This window comes from Perca fluviatilis, chromosome 14 (assembly GCF_010015445.1).
Source record: "Perca fluviatilis chromosome 14, GENO_Pfluv_1.0, whole genome shotgun sequence".
NCBI lineage: Eukaryota > Metazoa > Chordata > Actinopteri > Perciformes > Percidae > Perca > Perca fluviatilis.
In genome coordinates, this window is record NC_053125.1 from 3,113,676 (window position 1) to 3,137,911 (window position 24,236).

Here is a 24,236-nt window from a genome sequence, read left to right on the forward strand (position 1 = left end):
ACATGTTTGCATTGTTTTGTTAGGAAAATCACTTAAAAAAAACTTTTTATAATAGGTAACTATAAGACTATCATTACGCTGTATGTACAGAGAAAAAGATCTGAGGTATTTTTTTGAGGAACAATTAATTTGGTAATATGTAGCTATTGTCCTTATATTGTAATAATGTTTATTGTATTTTAAAATTAGTTTTGGAGGTTAGCTTACAATGTGTGATTTTGAGCATGCAATTAATTGTTTTGCCAATTGTGTGCTGTAGTTGGTGTGTTAAGAGTTTAGGAAAGTTGTTAAAAGTATAGAAAGAATTGTCATAGCAATTGTAAAAAACTGTAAAACTATAAGTTGTAATTATTCTGTTGATCCACAAGGTGGAATTGTGTGGGGGGGAATTATGGCTATAGATAGATAGATAGATAGATAGTTTTTTATTGTTATACTCAAGGTCCATTTAAAAACACACAGACACCAATTAAAGAACACAGTGTTCCCACATGTGACATCAGTGCTGTGCGATATGCACAGCACTGACTGTTGTAAAATGACAACTGTTGTAAAATGACAACAAATAAATGTATACATTATATCCTCAACAAAGCAGAGAATGTATTGACTCCAGCTTGACAAAACAATTCACTTGCACTACACCACCTTGGTTTTCTGAGCAATATGAGCAAACAATCATTATAAGCGACCCGTAGCTTATTGAAGCTTGCCTTTTTAAACTAGATCCTGTCTTGTTTCATACCTGGGACATATGGAAGGAACTGTGGACTGGTCAGATTCTCCTCGCTGCTGGGAGGAAGGCCATCCTTATACTTCCATCTAGTGGTCAAACAGAAGAAGTACGGAATCTGATAAAGTAGGCCAAAGTATAGCAGTATGTTTTCAAGTTGATGGGATTAATGATGATATTGTAATTTGTAATACTGCAGTGTTTTTTTTTTCTTTTTCTCAATAACATTCCTTTTTTAATTTGTATTATTTCTAAGAAAAGCACAATGTATGCTTAATGAGCACAGTTTATAAACTGTATTCTCCAATATTTAATGAGAGGCTCCTTGTGGAAGAACAAAATGGGTTCCGTAGTCAAGATCATGTCTTGATCACATTTTTGTATTGTCTACAATTATAACTAAAAGAATAAGTGAAAATAAGCCAACATATTTGTGCTTTATTGACTTTCAGAAAGCTTTTGATATGATCAATAGGGATCTGTTTGTATATAAACTTATAGAGTACGGGGTAAATGAAATTGAATTGAATGATTTCCACACAAACTGGTTTTCATCATCTCAGGGATAAAACCGGGTGATGCTTTGTCCCCACATTATTTGCAATTTATATAAATGATTTGGCAAAGGAAATTAAAGCATTGAATTGTGGGATAACGTGGAAATTAAATGCTAAGTATTCTTCTGTACGCGGATGACATAGTTTTACTGTCACCCTCTGAAGATAATATGCAGCGGATGCTATCCTTATATATTATATTGTGGGGGTTAGAGGACTTAGAAATATATCTAGCTGTGAATTAGTGCAAAATAGTGCCATAAGATATTTTCTGGGTGTGCACAAATATGCTCCAACATTGGCGATAGTGGGAGACATGGGATGGGAATCATGTGAGGCTCATTGGAAGATATGTATGGCCAAGTTATGGAATTGTTTTGTTGTTGTTTGTTTTGTTTATTAGATTTGGACGCAAATAGGTTGCCGAGGAAAATATATCTCTGGGATAAACACATTCTTGGTCCTTGGTCTAAAGATATATGCAAATTGTTTTCTAACTAGGGGTTTGGTGAATTGTTTCTAAATAATGAAAAGCTGAATATTGGTTTGTGTTTGCTAAAGACAAAATGCGGTGGGCCGACAGTATTAAGGTATTAAGCCAAAATTGCATATTTTTGTGATGATAAAACCGGAATATGGCAGAGAGAATTATGTTTTATGTAATTTGTCAAAAAGGCAAAGATGTGCTCAAGTGAGATCTGGGGTTTTAACCTTTGACTGTTGACACAGGACGATATGTTAATGTAGAAGAGGAAAAAAGGATCTGTCCCATGTGGTGTTTGAATGATATAGAAAATGAGTTCCATGATACGTGATTTTTTGTTTAGCAGAGATTGATTTGGTAAATATGGATGATGCTCAAAGACTGAGATGGCTGTTCACATGTGAAACATAAATTAGCCAGTTATCTTGAGAAAGCCTGGGAGAAGAGGAAAAAAGCTCTTTACCGAGATGATCTGTAGATGAGGATTTGTTGTTTGTATATATACTGTGTGTGTGTGTGTGTGTGTGTGTATAAAAATTAAACTAAAACTACACATAGTATAGTATGTCGAAAAAAGTGATAAAATATCCATGTCCAAAAAGTCATACTATAGCATGTCGGAAAAAGTGATTAAAAAGTCAAAGTATGTCGAAAAACGTGAAAAAAAGCCTTTATAGCATGTCCAACAAGTGATGACTAGTATGTAGAAATAAGTCATGTCGAAAAAAATGAATAGTACAATATGTCAAAAAAAGTCATAGCGTGTCAAAAAAGTGATGAAGTCATAGTATAGCATGTCGAAATAAGCCATTGTATAAAAAGTCATAGTATATAATATGTCGAATAAAGTCATAGTATGGTATGTGGAAAAAAGACAAAGTATATTATGTCAAAAAAAGTGATAAAAAAGTCATAGTGTAGCATGTTGAAAAAAGTGATAAAATATTCATAGCATAGTATGTCCAAAAAGTCGTAGTATAGTATGTCAGAAAAATGTGATAAAAAAGTTGTGTAGTATGTCGAAAAAAGTCATAGTGATAAGATCAAAGTGATAAAAAAATAATTGTATAGTATGTCAAAAAAGTGTTAAAAAGTAATAGTATAGTATCACAAAAAGGTCATAGTTTAGTATGTCGAAAAATGATAAAGTCATACTTTTTATCGAAAAAAGTCATAGCATGTTGAAAAAGGTAACATATGTCGAAAAGAGTGATAAAAAAGTCATAGTATAGTATAACCAAAAGAATTATACAAAGTCAAAAAAGTCATTGCATAGTATGTTGAAAAAGACATGTTGAAAAAAGTGATAAAAAGTCATAGTATACTATGTCGATATCATCTGCTCTGTTGGGAAGGTGATTGGCTGCAATCTGCCGTCCCTGTACGCATCCAGGACACTGAGGCGGGCAGGAAATATTGTAGCCGATCCCTCTCAAACAGTTTGAGCCCCTCCAATCTAGCAGAAAGATTGCGGTCTTGCATTTTTTTGCAAATAATATGTAAATAATATGCTATGACTTTTTTACTACTTGTTTGACTTACTATAATATTACTTTTGATAACTTTTTTGGAATAGTATACTATGACTTTTTTCGATATACTATACTATGACTTTTTTCGATATTTGTTCAGCAAAAATACTGTTATTACTTTTAAAATTCAAACTGTACTCATATCTTAAGTGGGGCTTGAAATCTAAAGGCTGAACAACATGGAATGAAATGTAAAATGTACAGTATAAAGGCAAGGGGAAACTAACACAATTAAAGTCTTTGTGCCTGTGCTTTATACTGTAGGGTATATATTAACAACAATCAACAAGTGAAAAACATAATAGAGAGGTCTGCAAAAGGCTTTCATGTTTACTACATGTTCACAAATTCAACAATAGCATCTGATGAAACATCTGCTGCAATATTAGTGACACAGTTTTGAACTGACACTGTACATTTGCAAAAACAAATAAAAAGTACAATCCTAAACCATTTTCCATCATTTCAGCATTACTTTCACTTCTGAAAAGATTTTCATTGTTTCATTTCAACTATACCCACCTTTCCCTGCGGTGTGTTCACCGTTTAATTCCAAATAAAAGTGCCCTCATTCCAAAAGTCCCAAACTTCCCCACTTTTTCTCTTTGTGTCACGTCAACTTTCTTTTACCTTCACAATATTTACTGTCCAGAAAGCAGCAGAGTGGTCTGGCTTCAAACCCCCACCCTGTTTAAGTGTCCTTGTGCAAGGCTTTAATAACAGTGATGCATCAGAACATCAGGCCACGAGACCTGTAAAAAGTATTTACAACAACAAGCTGTACATTTCCTCCATTGTACAGAAGGAAAAGAGGAACCCTTTCCATGCACATTCAAAAACGGCTGCAATATGATCTGCAAAGTACTGCAACAAGCCAACAATGCGGCAATGAAAGATTTTTCTGAATAAATGCTCATTTAAAAGACCAAACCCCATCAGTGGGACCAGTTAGGCAAATTATTCAAGTGGTTAAATGGAAAAGCACACATTAAAGTAGATAAAACAGTATAATCTGTGGATCGTTTAAAAAAATATACTTCATTTTGAATAACTCAACATCTCCTTTCTACAGAGCCTGTCTGGGGTAATATGGTTGAAGAAAATATTTGCATGAAATCTGTGTGCACAGATTGGTAAACCAAATGAATGGCTTGATGAACTGTACAAACAGAGTGCTAAATCAAACAGAGCATTTGGTAGTTTAGAGGAAACTTTGAAGTACAAGTTCAGCTTGTGCATCTGTTGTTTAGAATAAAAGTGGGTATTTATCATTTATTAGAGAAACAGCTTTTAAGTCATTTAGTGCAGTTTTTAGTAATTGTATAAGCTAAATCAAAGCTAGAACTAGTGTCACAATTCCTCGTTGATTGTTAGTTATACTTCAATGGCTGGCTAACCTGCACATAATTACTAATCTGTGCACTCAGTTTATCAATAATTTTTTTAAGCAATTCATTAGAACAGACTTCCATATACATTTGTTTTGCCATATGACCCCCATACAATTTGTATCAAATTTGTCTAGCAGTAGCAAATCAGAATGTTTTCGTACATGTGTTATGACTGACCCTTTAATTTAGACTTGTTCCCAATCTACAGTACAATCTACTCCTAACAGTGAAATAAGTTGATAGACTGCAGTAGGGGCAGTGATGGAAAAACATTGAAATGAAAAACATTTAATGAAAACATTTCAGCAGCTCAGAAGGCAGCAAACATCATCATTCATTTCAACATAATACAATACCTTTCAGCATAAAACACTTTAATACGACAGCAAAAAATGTGGTGGTATTCTTTCATAACAACAACATCATTGTTCCTGCAGTTAATATAAAAGGATGTTTGCTGCTGGGTTATGTTTCTGGTGTCCTAGCATAAAGACAGTAAAGCAACAAACAGTTGATTCAAAACCAAAGGATGGACTGGCCAGCAGATCCACAGTCTCAACTATTTGAAGTACAAAACAATAAGTCAGTGTCAAAAGATTGACTTAGAAACAGTGATACGCAGAGTCTGCAGCTCTGCAGCTCACATCATCCTGTAGCTGCTCTGCTCTTATAACCTTAAAGAGCTGCTTGGAAAACAACAAAAAAATGTTTAAAGATTATTTTTGGGCTTTTCTGCCTTTATTTGACAGGACAACTAGGTGAGAAGACATGCAGGAAATCGTCTACAGTCGGATTCAAACCCTGGACCTCTGCGTCGAGGTATAAACCTCCAAGTATATGTGTGCCTACTCTACCCACTGATCCAACCCGGCCACCTAAAACCCCAGTCTTCACATTCCAGTGAGACAGAGGAAGGATTGGCCAGTTTTATGTTTATGTGATCAGGGAATACTTATTAAACCTTTGGCATAACGCGTTAGATCTAAACGTAATACATTATTATTCTATTATTCTATTTTGCTTCACAGTATATGCAGGGCTAATGCATGATGGGAGATCTCCAGGATGTCTACCATTGTATCGGTTCAACACACACATTGCATCAATATATATATAAACACATATGCTGACATGCATTTTAAAGCAATAGGGACACTGCATAAAATCCAACACACAAGACATGGTGAGAAAATGTTAACTGTTATAGATAATATGCTATAATCATTATAAAAGTTATTTTGCAATAATGGGTTGTAAAATGTAACTTATTACAAAATCACAAAAAACTACATAATGTGACAATTAACAAAAAGTTAAACCCTGATTGGTTATAGGCCTACAGTGAGTCTTTACATTTGTACAATGTGATGTTATAAATCAAGAAATACATACTTTATACACATCTTGTACACGTTATACACTTAGACAGGATATAAAGGAGCCCTTGTATACCAGGCCCTGACCCATCAGCTCCCGCCTCCTGCCAATGGAAGAACCAATGAAGAGACAGAAGGCCAGAGCAGTCAGCATCACTCAGGGTTCAGCCCTGTAAGAAACCAAGAAAACCAAACAGAACACACCATTAACAGCTGAAATCCTAATACACTGTTTGACCAGTCTCCACATGTCAAATGTTTCATTGGTGCACAACAGGATGGGAGTCACATTTTCCCACCAAGAAACCTTGTGTTCTAAGGAAACAAACCTGAAGGCTTTTCTTGTTAATGACTCACAGCTAACCTTTATAATAACTAACACTACTGTATTGTTACAGTTAACCTGTAAGAGGTTTTAAAGGGTTTAACAATGTTTTAAGGGGCAACAGAGGCAAAAGACTAACTGTTTTTCTGCAGGTTGATGAAGGTTTATTTGTGTTGCAGATGGTCCAGTGGGGAAGGACGCCAACCAACATCTAGGAGACGCCAGTTCAAACCCTGCCTAAAGTACGCCACACAGGAGTGTTTGTGATGAGTGGATGTGCTCAACTTGCGAATTTCCAACATCGATTTGAACTTGCAAATTTACGACATCGACTTCAACTTGTGAATTTACGAATTTCCATTTTTAAAAATATTTAGTTATCACTTTAAAATGGTTCCCTGTCTCCAGGCTGTTCAGCTAAAATTATTAAATTAAAATTATTAAAGTAACTACTACTACTACTACTACTACTACTAAGTAAATAGCTTTATTACGTTTCTGTCGACGTTGACTGGCGGGGGAGGGTATATAACTGCAGACATGGCACCCCTTCTCTTCTCTGTTTCTCTTCATAGTCGTCAGATTCATCTACCAACCCTTATAGAACTGGCTCAGGTTTGCTTTGGACCAGCTCTTAATTATTCTGTTATAGTTTTAGACTGCCATGCTATGCCCTGCTACGCCCTGCTCTGCCCTGCAGTGCCCTGCTACGTACTGCTATGCCCTGCAGTGCACGCCCTGCAGTGCCCTGCTATGCCATGAACTACTGCAACTACAGGGGGCAAGAGGGCTCATTTTGTCTTTTTTCATACCCCACAGCACGTTTGTTTGTTTTTTGTGCCTTTTGGACTGGTAGCACCGACATATCCCATGTTTGTATGTTTGGGTGTATGCAGATCTTAAACTTAAAGAAATCATTATGTATGAATTAAATTATAACATAAATATATGAATTCATAAAATGGATATGCTAATTCATTTGAAAGCATATTGCCTGCTGACAGCACACTAGGATAAATTAGGTTTTGTGACATTAAAAATGTCACAAATCCTAATCCATGCTGTCCATCAGTTCTGCCAGGTCAAGCCCAGCAACATTAAATCTAAAGTCAAGCCAAACAGTCAATCAAGTCACAGCAATTGTGAGGCTATTTTAACTATTTTAACTATTTTAACACACCATCAACTATCAGCTCTTGAAGCTTTTTACACATGGCGAGCCAGGTGGCTGCAGCTGCTGGGAAAGCCATTTAAGTCAATATCAAATAAATAAATAAAGAAACACATGAGTAAAGAAATATTCCTATTAAATTAATATATGCATATGAAATAATCATGTAAAAAAGTCCCCTAAAATAAATTAAAGTAGTCCTTTGAAAAATATTTAAAGGTGCAAAGTGACGTTAAATAAGCCAACCCATTTTAGCTGCCCACTTTGTCTTTAAAGAGTTTACTGGTCTCATCTTTATCGGGGACTTAAGGAATTGTTCACCAGGCAAACATCTGTACTATTTTGAGCATGATTTAGAAAATGGTGTAATGGAATGAGGATTATGACATAGATAAACTGGTAGAAACCAAGGATGTTTTGAAATGTAGAGACCATTCTCAGGAGGAATTAGTTACAGCCCCCTGCTCTGCAGCCTGGCATCCCCACACAGGTAGCATACGGTAATGTCTTCCATGAGTTCACCTGGTACTCCCAAACAGTTAAGTCTGTTTCTCTCTGCTTGGTTGACTTGGTACAGAAGTATCAGTTCTCGTGACATCCCTAGTCTCCATAAAACTGCAGTTTGATTTGACTGTCAAATTTAGTGACATAACTCCTAATGTAGGTTCAAAACACTGTTACATTCACAATTCTGTATTTGCTTGTTTGCTTTGTGCTTTCACATCTGTCCATGTACACTTCTTGTAAGATTTTGCCCTTGCGGACTAAACACTGCCCACCTAGTTTTGACATGGCTTGGGTTACTTAGGAGCAACACCTGCACAACAATTCATTTCCCCTTGCATGTCAGTGTTTTTTGGTATCCCAAAAAATCCAGCCATATGTTCTCTCATATCCACCTTTAGTTTTAAGATTTTGTATTATTGCAAACAATCTGTATTTTTATCTGCGTTTAACTCTCCACAGGAGCATTGTCTGTTCTAAGTAAGGAAAATGAGAGCAAAATCAAGCTTGACCTAATTGTGTTTTGAACCGCTGGCTCCCTTAATAGTCCTCTGTCCCTGGAGCCCAAAAGGGTCCCACTGACTTCAACTGATTCCCCTTGGTTGCCTTTTTCTGACAAACTTGGGAGTTCATTGCTATGTTACAACGACAATAGCTGTTAACATGATCATTATTCATTGAAGTTCCCCACACAGTTTTGCATCCCGTCTGTAAGATTTCAATTACCTTCCAATCAAAAACCCATTTCTCCAGCCTCAGTTATATTTCTAAAGAAGTCTGATAGTAATCAGACTACAGACTATCAGATTTCTTTAGAAATATAACGGAGCCCTCCGGTATGTGGGTCTCAGACGAGAAGGGGAACTCCAAATGCTCTGCTGCTATGTTGCATGTTGTGTTTATGTAATTGCTAGTCAGAGGCCATGTGAACCTGGCTTCTCTCTCTCTGTCTTTAAATGACTGGTCCTATAAAAAGCCGGTTGACCCCACTTCGACTCTGAGCTGCCAGGCAGCTACTTGATGTCCAGCAGCAGCTGAAGCAGTCAGTGTATACACATAACAAAAACCTGCTGTCGCCTGACCTTTTCCTCCTGCACACACTATGGCCACCACACACATTCAAACACCTAGCCCATGAAGAATCTTATATCAATATAATCTTCTATACCTCTGCTGTGATATCAGAATTCCCAGCTTGTAGGTGCTACTGCCTGCTGAGGTGCTCAGTTGCAAACTTTACAATCACATGGTGTCTCTACCTTTTACATGCATGTTGCATCCTATTGCATGATTGGTTGCATGCTTAATGCCCCTATCCAATTGACGTGATACTAGAAAATTCATAAATAGACTGACCTGACCTGATGTTGCCATTAGGGTAGGTGTTAAATTGTCACAGCCACCAGGATTTTTTAGGTTAGATGAAGATGGAGACACAAAGACTTCAGAATAAATGAATAAGATATTGTTAAATAAATAATCATATGAAGACTTAAAATAAACAATATCACAATGGAATTGTAAAATAATGAAGACAAAAACTGGTGGAGACCTAACATATAATTTAGAATTAAACAGATAAATACACTATTAAATAATGACATAATAATGTCCTTCGTCAAAGTCTGTTTAATGTTAGTCTTTTTTATCACAAAGTCTTTATGTGTTAATCAAGACAAACAGAGGAGAGCCATTAAGAAATTGGCTGTTGTAGTTTTGGCAATAGGGAAAATTGACTGACTTGACTGAAAAAAAAAACATTTTAAAACAAAAACTACTGAAATTAAATAAGAATGGCTTGGAAATGTAAGGTTATTTAAGGTCAAATAACATTTCATAATAAGTTATATATATATATATATATTATTATTATTATTATTATATATTATATATATATATATACAGCATATATAAGCACACATAAGTGTCCCATTAGGCCACAAATATATCTCCAAATAAAATAAGCAATTGTAAAGGCTATGAAAAAATGCTTTGAATGTAAAAATTTAATATATGTGAAATATAACTGCTTAATAAAAAAATATTGGAAAAAATCCTGGTTCACTCAGATCTACTCAAACATTCTAACTAACCTACAAACAACACAGTCAGAACTACTCACCTGTCCAGGAGAGCTGCCATTTATCTGTGCTCCACCACGAAGCTCATGGTGGTCCCATCAAACGAGGGCGGCGCTATGATCCGGGGGCCCTGCTGGGAGGTGATGCTGATGACCGGCTGCTTGACGCTGGAGAAGCCCTGCAGTGGGCTGTTGGCGGTGGCCTGCTGTGGAGCCCCGTAGGCCGCCTGGGGAGACTTGCCAGTGGCCATGTAGAAGGGACTCTCCATGTACATCCCCTCAGTCTGCTGCGACAAGCCTTTCTCTCCGCTCTCCGCCTCTGACTGCACCGACATGTGTGACTGCACCAGCGTCCGGGCCGGGATCATGGACGGTGTTGGCATGAAGCCTGGGTAGATCATGTAGGTGTGTCCGTATGCTCCTGGACTGAGGGCCAAAGGTGACATCGGCATGGGCACTGGGGTCTTTGGAAGTTGCGGCATGGGCACGTCCACATACTGGCCTGTTTCGGGGTCAAAGAGGCGCTTGGTGGCCGGCTGCACAGGGGTGTCCACCAGGTAGTAGTTTCCAGTGGTGGGATCCAGGAGCATCTTCCTCTGGGTGGCCTGGAAGGGGTCCAGGGTGGGAGCAGGGGTGATTGCCGGAGAGAAGCAGTACACCTGAGGCTGATTGGTGGACATGCCAAATGGCAAAGAGTGGTAGATGGTGGCTGAAGGGGTATCTGGTAAGTGTGTGTCCATCACAATGCTGGAGCGTTTAGGGGCCTGGTTAGGGTCTTCTAAGCCCCTGTTGCCAGATCCCCAGTGTCCTAAATGAGTGGTTGGTTGTGTCTGGGTGGTAAATGTGTACACTGATGTTTTATCAGCAGATGAGGCTTGTTTGTTGCTAGTGGCGTAAGACTTGACCGGAATGGTTAGGTAGTTCTCGTTATCAGCTGAGGTGCTCAGTAGCTCCTGTGTGGACCTCTCTACATCCTTTGATTCAGCTTCTTTATTTCCACTTAGTTTCGTCTGGCTGACTTGTAAGGACATCGGCAATTTTGGGGACTTTGGGAGGAAGCGTTTGGTGCTGAAAGGTGTTTGTTTGATGGCGTTTGGCTGGGCCTTTGCTGATGTGGAGGCCTGAAGGCTAGAGCCGAGGCTGAACATGTTTTTGTTCCCTGTGGTGCTAGTGGCTAGCGTTGACCTAGCAACCAGAATGTCATCATGGCTGCTGGGAGTCTGACAGACCACGGGGGTGTCTTTGTCCTCTCGCCTCAGCAGGCTGTCAGTGCCAGAGGCTACTGCTGGAGGGGTCTTGTCATTGTTGGGAAAGGAGTCTCTTCTGACTGTCTTGTCCATGTTGGACCCTCTCGCTCCATCCTCCTCAGGTCCTCCATGCTCTTCACTGGCTATCATTGAAAGCACATGGCTGTCTGTCAGGATATGGGGCTCATTCCTCCTTTTCCATTCATTTTTTTCAAATTTATAGAGCTGCTCCATGGTTTTTACAGCAGCCTGGAGTTTTTCGAGAGCCCCCTGATTCGCCAATTTTGACTCAGGTTTCTTATCTGTGATGTCTGATATTTTTTCCTGCGCGTTTGAAGCTGTTCTGCTTTCAATTCTCAATCCAATGACTCCATCTGAGGAATTATTGGAGTTACATATGGGTGCTCTTCCTGCGGCTCTTTGCAGTGGAGCATTTTTAGCGCCTGCTGGAGACGATCTGCCCACGTCCAACGGCTCCACTTTAGATAACTCAGTAAGATTTTCAAAATATTTTCCGTTACTATTTGTATTCACAGACTGAAATTTGATCACTATAGGGGACACAGAATTAGGATTTCGATAAGACATTTGCTTCTTCTGCTCTGAATGGCTGTCAGCAGATGAAAAGTTGGATTTATTTTCGTTATTATCCAAAGAAACAAAGTGATAGGAACTTTTAACCAATTTACGCACGTCTCTCACTTGGTGTATGGGCGTCTGTAGCTTTCCTTTATTATCTCTGATGTCTCTAACCATGAAATGCGGCACTTTATCTGACGACTCACCCTTCAAAGCTGTAGCCAGCGCCTGGCATTTGAAGTCATCTGTTCTGATGAGGCTGGCTGCGTTACAGCCTATATTAGGAGCGCGCAGTTTTGAAACGCCAAACGGCTCCGTTTTATTGTCTCTGACGCTCCTTAAATTAATTTTAATTTCCGGAGATTTAGATGTAGCCACATTCCTGGAGCCTGCGATGTATAAGGTGTTGTCAGAGCGCAGTTGTATCCCTCCTCTATCTCCATATGGAGGATAATTCCTGCTCTGCAGCTGCTGTCCGACTACTCTGTCACTGGACAGCAGTTGAATGCTTGGCACAAACAAATGGGACATTTTAGTCAGTTTGCCGTTGCCCGCTGAGTAATGATCCCCCTCGCCGTCGTCCTCGTTAGCTGAAGCCGACGTCTCCGGAGTTTGATCGTTTTTATTATCCTTTTGAAACTCTAGCTCCTCGTCCTTCCAGCATCTGAATGCGCTATTTTGGCTGCGAAGCAGTGTGCTTTTGGACGCTTCCAATGCACCTTTTTTAGTATCGATTCCAGCTTCCTTTGCCGGTTTCAAATTAGTTTCTGGTTCTCTGATTGGAGCAGCCGTGTCTTGTTTTCGAGAGTCGCTTTTGGTATCACATGAGCCGCTGTCCAATATGTCCCCTAATTCATCCACGCACATTATGGTATAGTCAGAGCTGCCCTCAGAAAACCTGGAGCACTGTCTGTGCAGCTCCCTGCTGCCCTTCTCCCTGTGGCTGTCACTCTCCTGGTGCACGCAGCACGGAGAATGCGTCGGGTGCGGCTCGCTTATCTCCCCTCTTTCCATCTTGCGCTCCTGCTCGAACTGCATCTTCTTAGAAATCACATTTTTGATCAGACTCGAGGCGAATATGGCTTTCTTGTGTGTGTCTTCCATGGTTTTAGAAGGCGACTTGCTGGCCCCTCTCCTCTGGCCGCTTGGCAAACTGTTGGTAACTTCATCTGTGGAACGTGATCCTGCAGCATTTTGTGCAAAGTTAGTGTGTCTTTCACCCCCAGACATTCCCGATTTGACATTGCAACGAAAATTCAGAGTCTCTGTGAGTCTAATCACTCCACTGTGGCCCTGACTGAATTCTCCCATCAGCTCTATCTGCTGTGTAGATGACTGTGTGGATGCGCTGTGGGGGTTGCCATTCAGAGTGAAGATCTTGCTGGTGGGCGGTTTGATGCTTGCCAGTGCAATGCCCTTATAACCTCTGTTGTCTATATTTTTGGCTATTTCAAATGAGGCCGTTGAGTTTTGATGGGAAACAACACTTTGGTCCAGTCCCCGTGACATATTGCCATATTTCAGGTCGACAAACGTGGACCACCTGTTTATCCCTTTGCCATGCTCTGATGCAGATGACTCGCTGGAGGTGCTGAAATTAATGGCATCAAAGTAAGGATAAGCCAGGCTCTTGAAGGCTTTGGCCGTCAGGTTGCGCACCTCCTTGTCAGCGTCGTCCAGCTCGCTGACAGCGCTGGACGCACCGCTGGAATACTCAGTCACCTCTTTTCCCCTCAATTTGCGGCCAAAATGTAAGCGTCCGGGCGCGGCTATGAAACACTTGGCCCTGTCACACAACGTCTCTGCCTTCCCATCAACTCCCCTGAACACATAGCGACTCATGTCCCCGGAGCGCCTTGCATGATAAATGATATTTCCCTGTTCTTGGATGTTGCTAGGGTCATTTATAGCTCGAGAAGTGGTTCTGATTGACAGGTGGATCTGCCCCGCACTGCTGCCCCTGCACTGCTGGTGCTGCTGTGGCTTTGACACACTCTCATCTGAACTGGTGAACTTGGCCGCGTCGCACAGATCACTTTCAAGCAGAGTGCTGACTGCTGCTGCGCCCTGAGGGCGAGGCTGGCCGCCGTCCCCCCTCTCCCCCACCGCTCCATCACCGGCGAAAGAAGCGTAATCGACAAACGAGTACACCTGGTTGTCATCCTCAATGTCCCAGCTGGATGAGCCCGCCCCGAGGCCGTAGCCCTCCTCATGGTCAGAGAGCTCCGAGAGCTGGATCTCGTGCGTTGTGATGTAATGGGACTCATCCTGCGGCATGCACAGGACACAGTCGTCGGAAAGCACCAAACTAACATCATCCTCCTCATAATCATACGACTCACTTCTCCCGCTCAGATAATTATCACCACAGTGTAACTCATCTCTTTCTGTGTTTTTGTTGTCCTCTTTTTTGGACACCTCGGGTTGCGTTGTGGCGCGCTCGCTTCTTTCCCCTGATTTGAGACAATCCTCTGACTTTGCGTTAAGACAAGGGACATGTGATGAAGGAGGTGAATCAGAGGGACCATGCTTGACATCTTCTGCACATTTCCCAACTCCATTATCCTCGTTATTGTTAGTTTCAATATTGTTTTTAATCGCCAACTCAATGTTTGGTTCCGTTGCGCGCGAAGCTCCGGCGCCGCTGCTCTTAACAACGACAGACATTTGGTTTTCTTCACCAAAGCGACAGTCTCTCTCCGGTTTTGTCCCGCCTGTGTTCACGTACACTAACTCCAAATCAACGTATTTGCATTCGTCTTGTCTCTCCGGGGCATCCTCCTCCCCGTGCGCCGGTTTTTGGAGCAGATCTTTGACCCCTCGGAGTGTCTCCACACAGCTCTGCTCTGTCTTCATAGCTGGACCGGCAGGTTGTCTGGTGTCTGAAAGAAACGGCAGTTACGGAGCCCCCCACCAGGATTCCTCGGTCTTTCAGGCAGAGATGGTGCAGAGCTCCGTGCCCGGTCAGACATACACTGTGATGACAGGAAGCACTCCACACATTCCACTTCACCGCGATATGAAGCCTAAAGCCGAGGATCTAAAAAAGACCAGAGACATTACCAACTACTGTCTAGGCCACATGGTTCTCAAGATGGGGTTCGCGGACCAATAGGGGTCGCTGAGAGGACTCCCCTGCAAAATGAGTTCATTAAATATGATCATTAATACCAAATGAGCACCCCAAACAAAACATACATTTTTTATATTTATGTAATAAATCATAACAATGAGTTGCACATCACCTATCTTATTATAACATTAATTTAATGATTACAGTTCTATTCTACTAGACTATAATTTAAAAATAAGTCATTAGTGAACACTGTTAACCAGTGATGAAAAGTAACTAAGCACATTTACTGTACTAATATTGACGCACTTTATACTTCCCTATTACTTCAACCTCATTATTTCAGAGGGAAACATGGACTGTTTCCTGCATTTGTCTGACACCTATAGTTATGATGCAGATTTTTTTTTATACAAAACATGTCATCAGATTCTTAAAAACATTCTTTTCAATCTATTAAGTCTGTAACCAAGTCTTTAGTATTTGTTATTGTATTTACAAAAGTGAAAAAACCTAGAATATTCTAACTTGTTTTCATTTCAAATCAACCTGTTTCAAGTAGTTCCTAAAATTAGGTTGCTTTTTTCTTGATTTATTGTGCAGCAACTTGCTTATTCTTTTCTGTTTCAGGATACAGGAACACTTTTTAATTTCAAATTGATTTAAATCAAAAACAGGTTGAAAAACCTATTCTGACAGGCAAGAGTCCACACAAAGCCCACCACCGACTGCTCCGTTTCTGCTGGACCAACAGATAGCCGTTCCGTGCAGACAGACGACCCATTGGCTGTTTTTAAAAAGACACGTCAAGCTCAAATTTAGGAACCAGGGCAAAATGTGAAAAGGGCAGCTACATTAGACAGGAGGGCCTGTGACGCCTCAGATGAAGGCTGTCTGGCAGATAAACAACGAGCGAGCCTCTTTGCTGAAGCTCTCAGGGCTGGGGCATCTGTGTCAGTAGGGGCCAGTCTGGGGTCCAGGTGCTCCAGAGGAGCAGAGGAGCTGTTTAGTGTCACCGACGATGGACAGAGCTTTCCTGTGTACAGCTGAACTGTAATGTAACAAATTGGGCGACCCTGTGGGTTTTAATCAGGTTCTTCATTCAAATGTTCATCATCATCATCATCAACATCAGTGTCCGTAGGATGAGACCGATCCCCACTGTAGCTCACAGTACTGCAGAACTCAGCCACCGTCAGGAACTCCTGGCTAATTGGAATGAATAACTGGAAATGCTGATGGTTTACTGGCAGGGACCCTGAACTCACCACCAGGCTATGAGGGGGGTTGTGATGTCTGCTGTTGGTAGGCAACAAAATCTCCCTGTCAGCCCTGCCAGCAGTGTAACACAGTAAACACTGAGTGGGAAACCAGAGCTGACCCTGAGCTTAACTGGGTGAAACTCTGCTCTACTTGTGTCAAAGAGTATCCAACCCATGTCCTTTACCAATATGATCTTATAGTAATGCTGAAAAGAGTTGTGCTGAGAATAAATATGGTTTTATACCTTCTGTGCTCCAGTTTTTTCTGAACACATTTTAGTTATGGTATGAGTCGTACTGTAGTCTTACTGTCTCAATATTTTCCAAAAGTGGTCATCACTGTCAGTTTTACAGTTCAGTTTATTCACAAAAAAGTTTAAAAAAATAAATACAATCATAAGTAATAATGTAGATATGTGAAAGGGGACACCCTAGTTAGCTGTCTGAAGCTTGTATATAGGGGCCCAGTCACTAAGCAGATAGCTAACATATGTGATAAATAAAAACACATTGGCTTGTGTGCATGCATTCTACAGTAACATTTTTAACCTATAGAAAACCCTAAGAGCTAAACTACCCTAATCCTAAATAGTCCCAAGATATTTATTCCATCAGTCTTATTTAACTATTGGTTAAATAAGTACGATACAATAAATAGAGACATTTTAACATGTGGAAATAATGGTATAATTTAAACAGATTTCAGAATGGAAAAAGTAGTTCAGAAGTCCCCAGCCATTTAGGGTATTCAGGCTTGAACATATTTTAGTAGTAACTGTTGTCTTTAGCTCTTTTTGAAAGCAGACGCAGACATTTTTTACGTATAATCCAGTGGAGAAATGGCAGAGCCCTCCAGACCCTCAGAGATAAGGCCCTAGGATATATTAAAAAATATTTTAAAAGTCATCAGTTGGAAGAATTTTTTTTATCAATAGATAATTTGACAATCAATATCTAAACAAAACATTATTGACCAATCATATCTTGACTCTAAATGGGCAGGCTTTGTTATCGTTAACTTTATGACAAGTTCCACCCACTGGGACAGGAATCACAACCTAGCACCCCCGATAAACTAGCTAGCTAGCCTCTTGGTTCACTATGGAAGCTGGCATCTATGGGAAACCGGGAGTAACGTTAATGCTGGTGAGGGGGACCATAAGTCAAGTTGATTTGAATTGTGGAAATATGCAGAGCTTAATTTGGTGCAAACCAAGGCTTTTGAGAAGCATTTCAACTCCAGCAATTAAAGCTGCGAGCAGCGATGGACGGGTCTTGGCGCCTCTGCGCGCGTCGGGGTTACCGGCAGACGCCGCTACTTGCGACCGTGCATTCGCGCAGCACTCAGACGCCGCAAATCGTCAACAATGAAAAGGGAACTCCCTGCCGAGTTCAACGATAGCTCACACAAGACTCTACGTCATACGGTTCATTAGCTGTGAAAAGGGGCGAGCCATTTTTGTGAGCCTATTCCCGAAACCCTTAAAATACGTAAATTTTCACCAGACTTGATGCGACCGCCACATTTGGTGAGTTTTTGAATATGTTAAGCCCCTCAAAAAGGCAATTCATTTGACGGGAAAAGAAAGAAAGAAAGAAACAATAATTCCTTCAGTTTCAATAGGGCCTTCGCCGCTGTCGGCGCTCGGGCCCTAATTACACATGAACTTTATTGTCAAGTAATGTGATCATTAAGTTAGGTAAAATCTAATAGGCTACCATGCCAACTGATTTTATCCTGGCCGCTACTCCCACTGTTTTGTATGTGTTATGGTAATATTGTAGCCTGGTTGACACCAGACCCTTCTCAGTTGTAAGTGAGAGTGGGTCTGGGAAAGGTTCATTGACAGTTCATTTCCAAAAGGGCGTCACCAACGGACGCCGCTCAAATTCCTCTGGGCACATTGGATAATCCTTCAACCAATCAGACCAATGATCCGGGTGACGCTTTTCACATCCAGTATCCAACAAAAAAAATTGGTTTTTGGTGTCGTCCCTCCACGCCCTACTTTTTCCTTGCAGGTGTTGCATATTGCAAACTTGTTAGCACACACGCTGAAGAATTTCACAGCTGACATGTTGCAGGTTCCCTACATGTGGGAGAATAGCGCGGACACGCGCTTCACACCGCGAGCGGGTACGCGCCACACACGGCGGAGAAGTTGAGAGAATGGAAAAAGAGACTGTCCGTGTGTGCGTGCGTCCAAAGAGAACTGTAACAGTAAAGATCCATTTGTCCGTACAACGCTTCGGTCGCGCCGCGCTCCACTCTATTCCTATGGATGACGTCAAGCGACTTCAACGTGCATGCAATGCATTCCGGGAAGGCGGCGCTACATTTGATAAAATGTTGCGCGTCAAAAAGCTGGCCGATGCCCAGCTTAACGGTACAGATCCACTTTTGCGACACGACTGATGCGTGGTGTCGCGACGCCTCCCCTCATTTGTACGTTGATGGGCGTTCCTCAATTTACAGCATTTTTGCAATGCCTAGCAGAAAACGGGGAGAACGTGGGATTGACTGACCTGCAGGCCGCCAGTCATGGCCGAGCACGTGAAGCACGGCTTCGGTAGCCGTCATGTTGAATGTAAACAAAAAGCTGCTCACTGCGCTATCCTTGTCGCGTAAAGCCAGCCTCAACGGTTGTGATTGGTGTAAAACCCGCCTCAGTGGTTGTGATTGTGATTGTGATATATATATATATATATATTACCATTCGAATAATATTATTTATTAAGAATATTGCTTGTTTGTGGTGGTATTTTTCAAAATGCCGGGATCGCTGTTCATTAGGGATGCACTGAAATGAAAATTCTTGGCCGAAACCGAAAACCGAAAAAGAGGAAACCAAGACCGAAAACCAAAACACCGAAAACCGAAATTATGTCAATTATTAGTACCATTGCATTTATGGCTATGACTGTGTACTAACTTTACTAAAATCAAGGCATTGCAATTGTATAAATTAATATTAAAGTTTAATTAAAAAAATATCTAGCACAAATATGGCTACAATCTGATAGTCACATACAGTATATAGTAGCCTAAGAACAGAATAGCTTACCTATTGTCATTATTATTATTATTATTTGAGGCACTTTCTTGCAGGATTTCACTGAACATATCAGACAGCGAGGGTGCATGCCCCTCATCTGGTGCAGAGAGATGAGTCTTTTTTCTGCGCTCTGATCTCCTCCTGCGCTGGGTGCTGCGCAGGGTGCTGCGCTGGGTGCTGCTCCGTGCGCACTCCGTCTTGTTAAGAAATATCAAAATTACGTATTCGTTTGATTTCTGAGAAGGAAGGAGAGGCCTGGGTCGAATTGAAAGTTAAGCAAAAGGTTTAATGAACAACACGATGAAAACGACATGATAAAAACAATCAAACATAAAACATGAAAACACTGCCAGCAGTGGACTGCAAGACATGCTTCCCTTGTGGGGTCACAGTCCGCAGTGCTGGTGACATGACAAAACAATAGGTACATTGTACATTGCTACATTGTAAACAGCGGACTACCAACATGCTTCCCCTGTCGGGTCACAGTTAGCAGTCCTGAGACATGACAAAACAAATACACTGTAAAACAGCGGTCTGCCAACATGCTTCCCCTTGCGGGATCACCGTTGCAGCCCTGAATCCTTCTCTGGATTCCACATTTATTCCCTACACCTCGGTGGTTCTTCAAATGAAATCTTTCCCTATTGGTCAGATGTCTCTCAAAAGAAAAGATGTACGTTCCCAATCAATGTGTCTTGAGGCCACACCCGGTAACAGGATCTTACCGAGGCGATGTCAATTGTTTCCAAACTACAGGAATACACATTCTTTTTCCTATGGTGCGTTCTTTTTGTCCACCGAAGTCGATCTACGAGTCGTTTTCCGGAGTTACGACCAGGAAGTTGCAAAAAGAACGCCCCCGAGGTCGTATTTACAACTCGTCAAGTCGTATTTACGACTCGTCAAGTCGTCTGAACTCAGAGGACCCCGAGCTCACGTTCAAAGATGGCTACGTCGTGCATCACACGTAGTAAACATTGTGGTTTTAAGCACTTTTGTCTTTGTTGTAACCAAATGAACCCGTTATTCGTTTTTCGACACGGATGTGACGTCACGCTCGAGCTACTAGTCACGATTACAAGACAAAAAGAACGCACCACTAATCAATTCTGGCCCAACAGGGGATGGCTCCCCAAAAAGCAGGAACAACAGTTAACTTTTCTGTGAGGACAATGAGTCTTCTACAGCATCTACTTTCATGTTAAATAACAGACATGACCTAATTAATTCTTTAGAAGCTTGAGTTTGGGGTGAGGCAGACAAATGCTGATTAGGTGTAGTTATTTGATTAGATCTAGCTGCAGGCTGCATAAGACCAAAAGTACATTGTTTTCAAAACATAAGCATGGTTTTAACTTTTTACAACCTAACAGTCTCCACGCGGGTTCTCCGCATCCATCGCGGCCTGGATCATTTCTCGTGCGCCCTGCTTTATTTCCGCATCCAAGTAATGGTCTTTATAACGCGGATCAAGTATAGTCGCGATGAAGTGCTGAGGATCCGAATAGATCTCACTGAAACGTGTGCTGACAGACTCTAAGGGCCTGATTTACTAACATTAGCGCAGTTTGCGCTGCGTCTGTTTATGCGAGTTCGGTAATAGCGCACGCTATGCTTCCACATTTTGCGTAGGGTCCCTATCAACCCTGACACCCATCAGGCAATCAGCGTCTTTCTCCGCCCACTATACCGTAAATTGCGCTGTAGCAAAGCGGTACTTGTGCTATGATATGGCTGAGTGCAGACTGCGATATTCCCACTGCTGATGCTATGACTGTTTGAAATGATCCTGATGCCGATATTTGTAATGTAGCGAGGAGTTTAACAACTGCTGGAATGGGATGTGAACGCTGAGTGGGAGATTCAATTTCATCTTTGATTTCTTCCAGTAACTCTAATATTGCATGGCTGCTTGATCTGTAACGCTAAATGATGTTGTGTTCACTGACAAAGTGTGATTCTTGTGTTATTTTCAGCCTCGCCTATGTCTTCGTCTTGCTCAAATTACTGTTGCCATTTCACCAGCGGCATAAAGGTCTACGAGGAAACTCGATTGCAGCTGGTTTAGACCTGCTTTTAAGAGCCGGAGAATTTCCCCCGCAGAATAGAGGCGCGCTCTTACTGACAGTCTTTGTAAATACCACGGAATATATAATTAGGCGCACTTTGCGCTTATCCTCCCACCTTTTGCGTAGAATTCCACTTTCCCCCGACCCTCCCACGAACGCATATTGAAAGCGCAACTTGTCTCTTCCGCTCGTGTGGCAGACAATCTGCGATTCTACCCAAGGCGCCCTGTTTGTAAATATGCCGCATCGGTTACGTCCGTCTTTGCGACCAATTAGCGCCTGGAAAGAGGCATTTTTTTTTTTTTGTTGTTGTTACCTGGTTTTTTTTTTTTTTTTTTTTTTTGTTTTCTTTTTAACCTCTTTGCTTAGGAGACGCTTTGCAGGTGGAACGGATCGGGTACTGACACACGTGCAGGTCACGGTTTCTGTTTGCGTCATCACAACATTTCAGCCGTATTGTTTCGGTGATAAAAGTATTTCGCCCGAAAACCAAAAATGCCCTTTTGGGCCATTTTCGGCCGAAAATTTTCGGTGGCCGAATATTCGGTGCATCCCTACTGTTCATTGTCCATGGTCTGAAATGTCTGCTGCTAATGGTTACTTGGCAGTGGGAATGCTGTTTGTGATGTGTAGACACATGAAATGTCGTTGGTTTTGTGTGGTAGCAGGGGGGGTTGTCATGCGTTTTACACCCCAGCACATTATCATAATTCCACTAAAGTGCACAGACAGCTTGTGTGATGATGTGATTATTTGTAGGGAGGATTTTCATTTTGCTTTAGAAATCAGCTGTTTTTTGTTTTGGTGATAACGCTCACTCTCTCTGCGCTGTTTGCTCGTTGTAATGCTAAGGCTATACAAGCATCTTCATTTTTTTTGAGAGAGCTAGAATTGTCATAAATATTTGTATGCAGCACTATAAGAGAGAACACTATAAGCTAGGCTGGAAGTTTGGTTTTTTCCCCAACGTGGTAAGGGGGGTTTGGAGGGGACCAAAATTTAAGAGTCATGGTTCTATTTCGTATGCTCTGCCCTCTAACAGGCTTCACTATTGGTTCGCACAAACTCATAGAACTGGAGTTATATCCAGGTAACAACTATTTTACTACTGGTATAATCAATTTCTTTCCATACCTGTGAACCTCTGCATACCACACTAAAGCTTGTTATGTTTACTGTCAGCTTTCTAGTGATGCTGTGGCTGCCAATTATGGCCATTTTAAACAATAAGATCAATGTGGCTCAGGTTCCAGGGTTGAGAAGGAGGCTACATGTGAACTAGTTCATTTCAATATAATCTGGCTTTATCATGTTCGTTGACACTGTGGTGTAACAGCATTACCATTAATCATATTACCACAAACCAGTAGACAAACAGTAGACCTGGGATACAAGCCCCTTGTCTCACTGGGTTGCTGTTGTATCTGAAATAAAATTGGATTTACTACCGCAGCCTCTGCAGCGGTTTAGTATTGTTGTTGAAGTATTGTGTTTTTTTATAGATTTTAATAATAAAAAGCTAAATAGATAGATAGATAGATATTATTTTCATTCCACTGTACATACAGAGTGCACATGTGAACATAATTTCGTTCCACTGGCTCATAAATACTGCCTTAAAGGTCACATATTATGCTTTTCCATATTTTCTGTCATATCTACAATGTTATAATGTTGGATTTTCATGTTAAATGTGGCCAAAACTTACTTTAAACAAATCCCTGTAAGCTAAACGTTCAGATTGCCAACTATTCTGAACGCTCCAGTTTCAACACCGACAACACTTGAACAGTTTTTTCTACTCTCGGCAAAGTGTTACGCAACTCTAAGCCGGCCTTCTATGATTGGTCATCTGCTCCAAGTAGGCAGGATTGGAGTGTTGTTGTTTTTTTTTAAGCTACTGCGGTGTTAACATTGTCCCATGTAGCTACATGCTAACTGCAATAAACAATGTCATCTGGGCTGCCAATGTTGCTAAATTCTCACACACAAGTACATAAGTACACATTAAAGTACATAAAAAAAAAAATAATAATAATAACAATAATAACCAAAAGAAGAGAAAATAATAATAATAATTATGCCCATATTTTATAAAATTTAAAAGGTTTATCTTTTAATGTTGTTGAAAAAGCTTCATATGGAATAAGGCCTTTAGCCGTATTAATCCACTGTGCTATTGATGGGGCTTGGTCTGTTATCCAACACACAAGTATGCATTTGCGGGCACAGTGTAGTAGGATTTGAAGGAGGCGGGCCCCTTGGAATTTGGATGGGAGTTCCTGGCTCATACCAAGCAAACATGTCTTAGGACCTAATTGTAATGAGCAGCAAAATATACTTTCAAGTTCCCTTAGGACGCCCATCCAGAATTGTTGTATTGTCGAGCAGCTCCAGAAACAGTGGAAGAGGGTCCCTTCTAGCCTTTTACATTTGTTACAGAGGTTAGAAAACTTTGGGTTTACTTTATGTCTTTGAGCTGGAGTCATATGCAAACGATGAACAATTTTACCAATCAGTTGTCTGAATTTCTTCTCCAAAGTCCTTTTCCCATAACACCCTAGTTTTATCTGAGTTGTCTGTGTTTGCCCTTATCAAAATAGTATAGAAAATTTTGGATGCAGATCGAGATGATGTAAGTTTATTTAATTGTTCCTCAATTGGGGATATGCAGAGACCATTTGAATAGACTGAGATTTTTTGTTATGAAACTACGTATTTGGTGGTAAACCAAAAAGAGGTTCTTATTGAGAGTATATTTTGCAATGAATTGTTCAAAGGTCATAAGCTGTTT

General features: G+C 40.9%; 1 protein-coding gene across 1 annotated transcript; it reads right to left on the reverse strand.

Moving 5' to 3' along the window:
• Nucleotides 1-3,558: 3,558 nt before the first annotated feature.
• Nucleotides 3,559-14,941, reverse strand: c14h4orf54 (chromosome 14 C4orf54 homolog). Its single transcript, XM_039823055.1, has 2 exons — nucleotides 10,196-14,941; nucleotides 3,559-6,243 (listed from the first exon to the last, which is right to left on the reverse strand). Exon 1 carries the CDS (start codon nucleotides 14,833-14,835, stop codon nucleotides 10,216-10,218), a length of 4,620 nt encoding a protein of 1,539 aa, XP_039678989.1. The 5' UTR covers nucleotides 14,836-14,941; the 3' UTR covers nucleotides 3,559-6,243; nucleotides 10,196-10,215.
• Nucleotides 14,942-24,236: the final 9,295 nt, after the last annotated feature.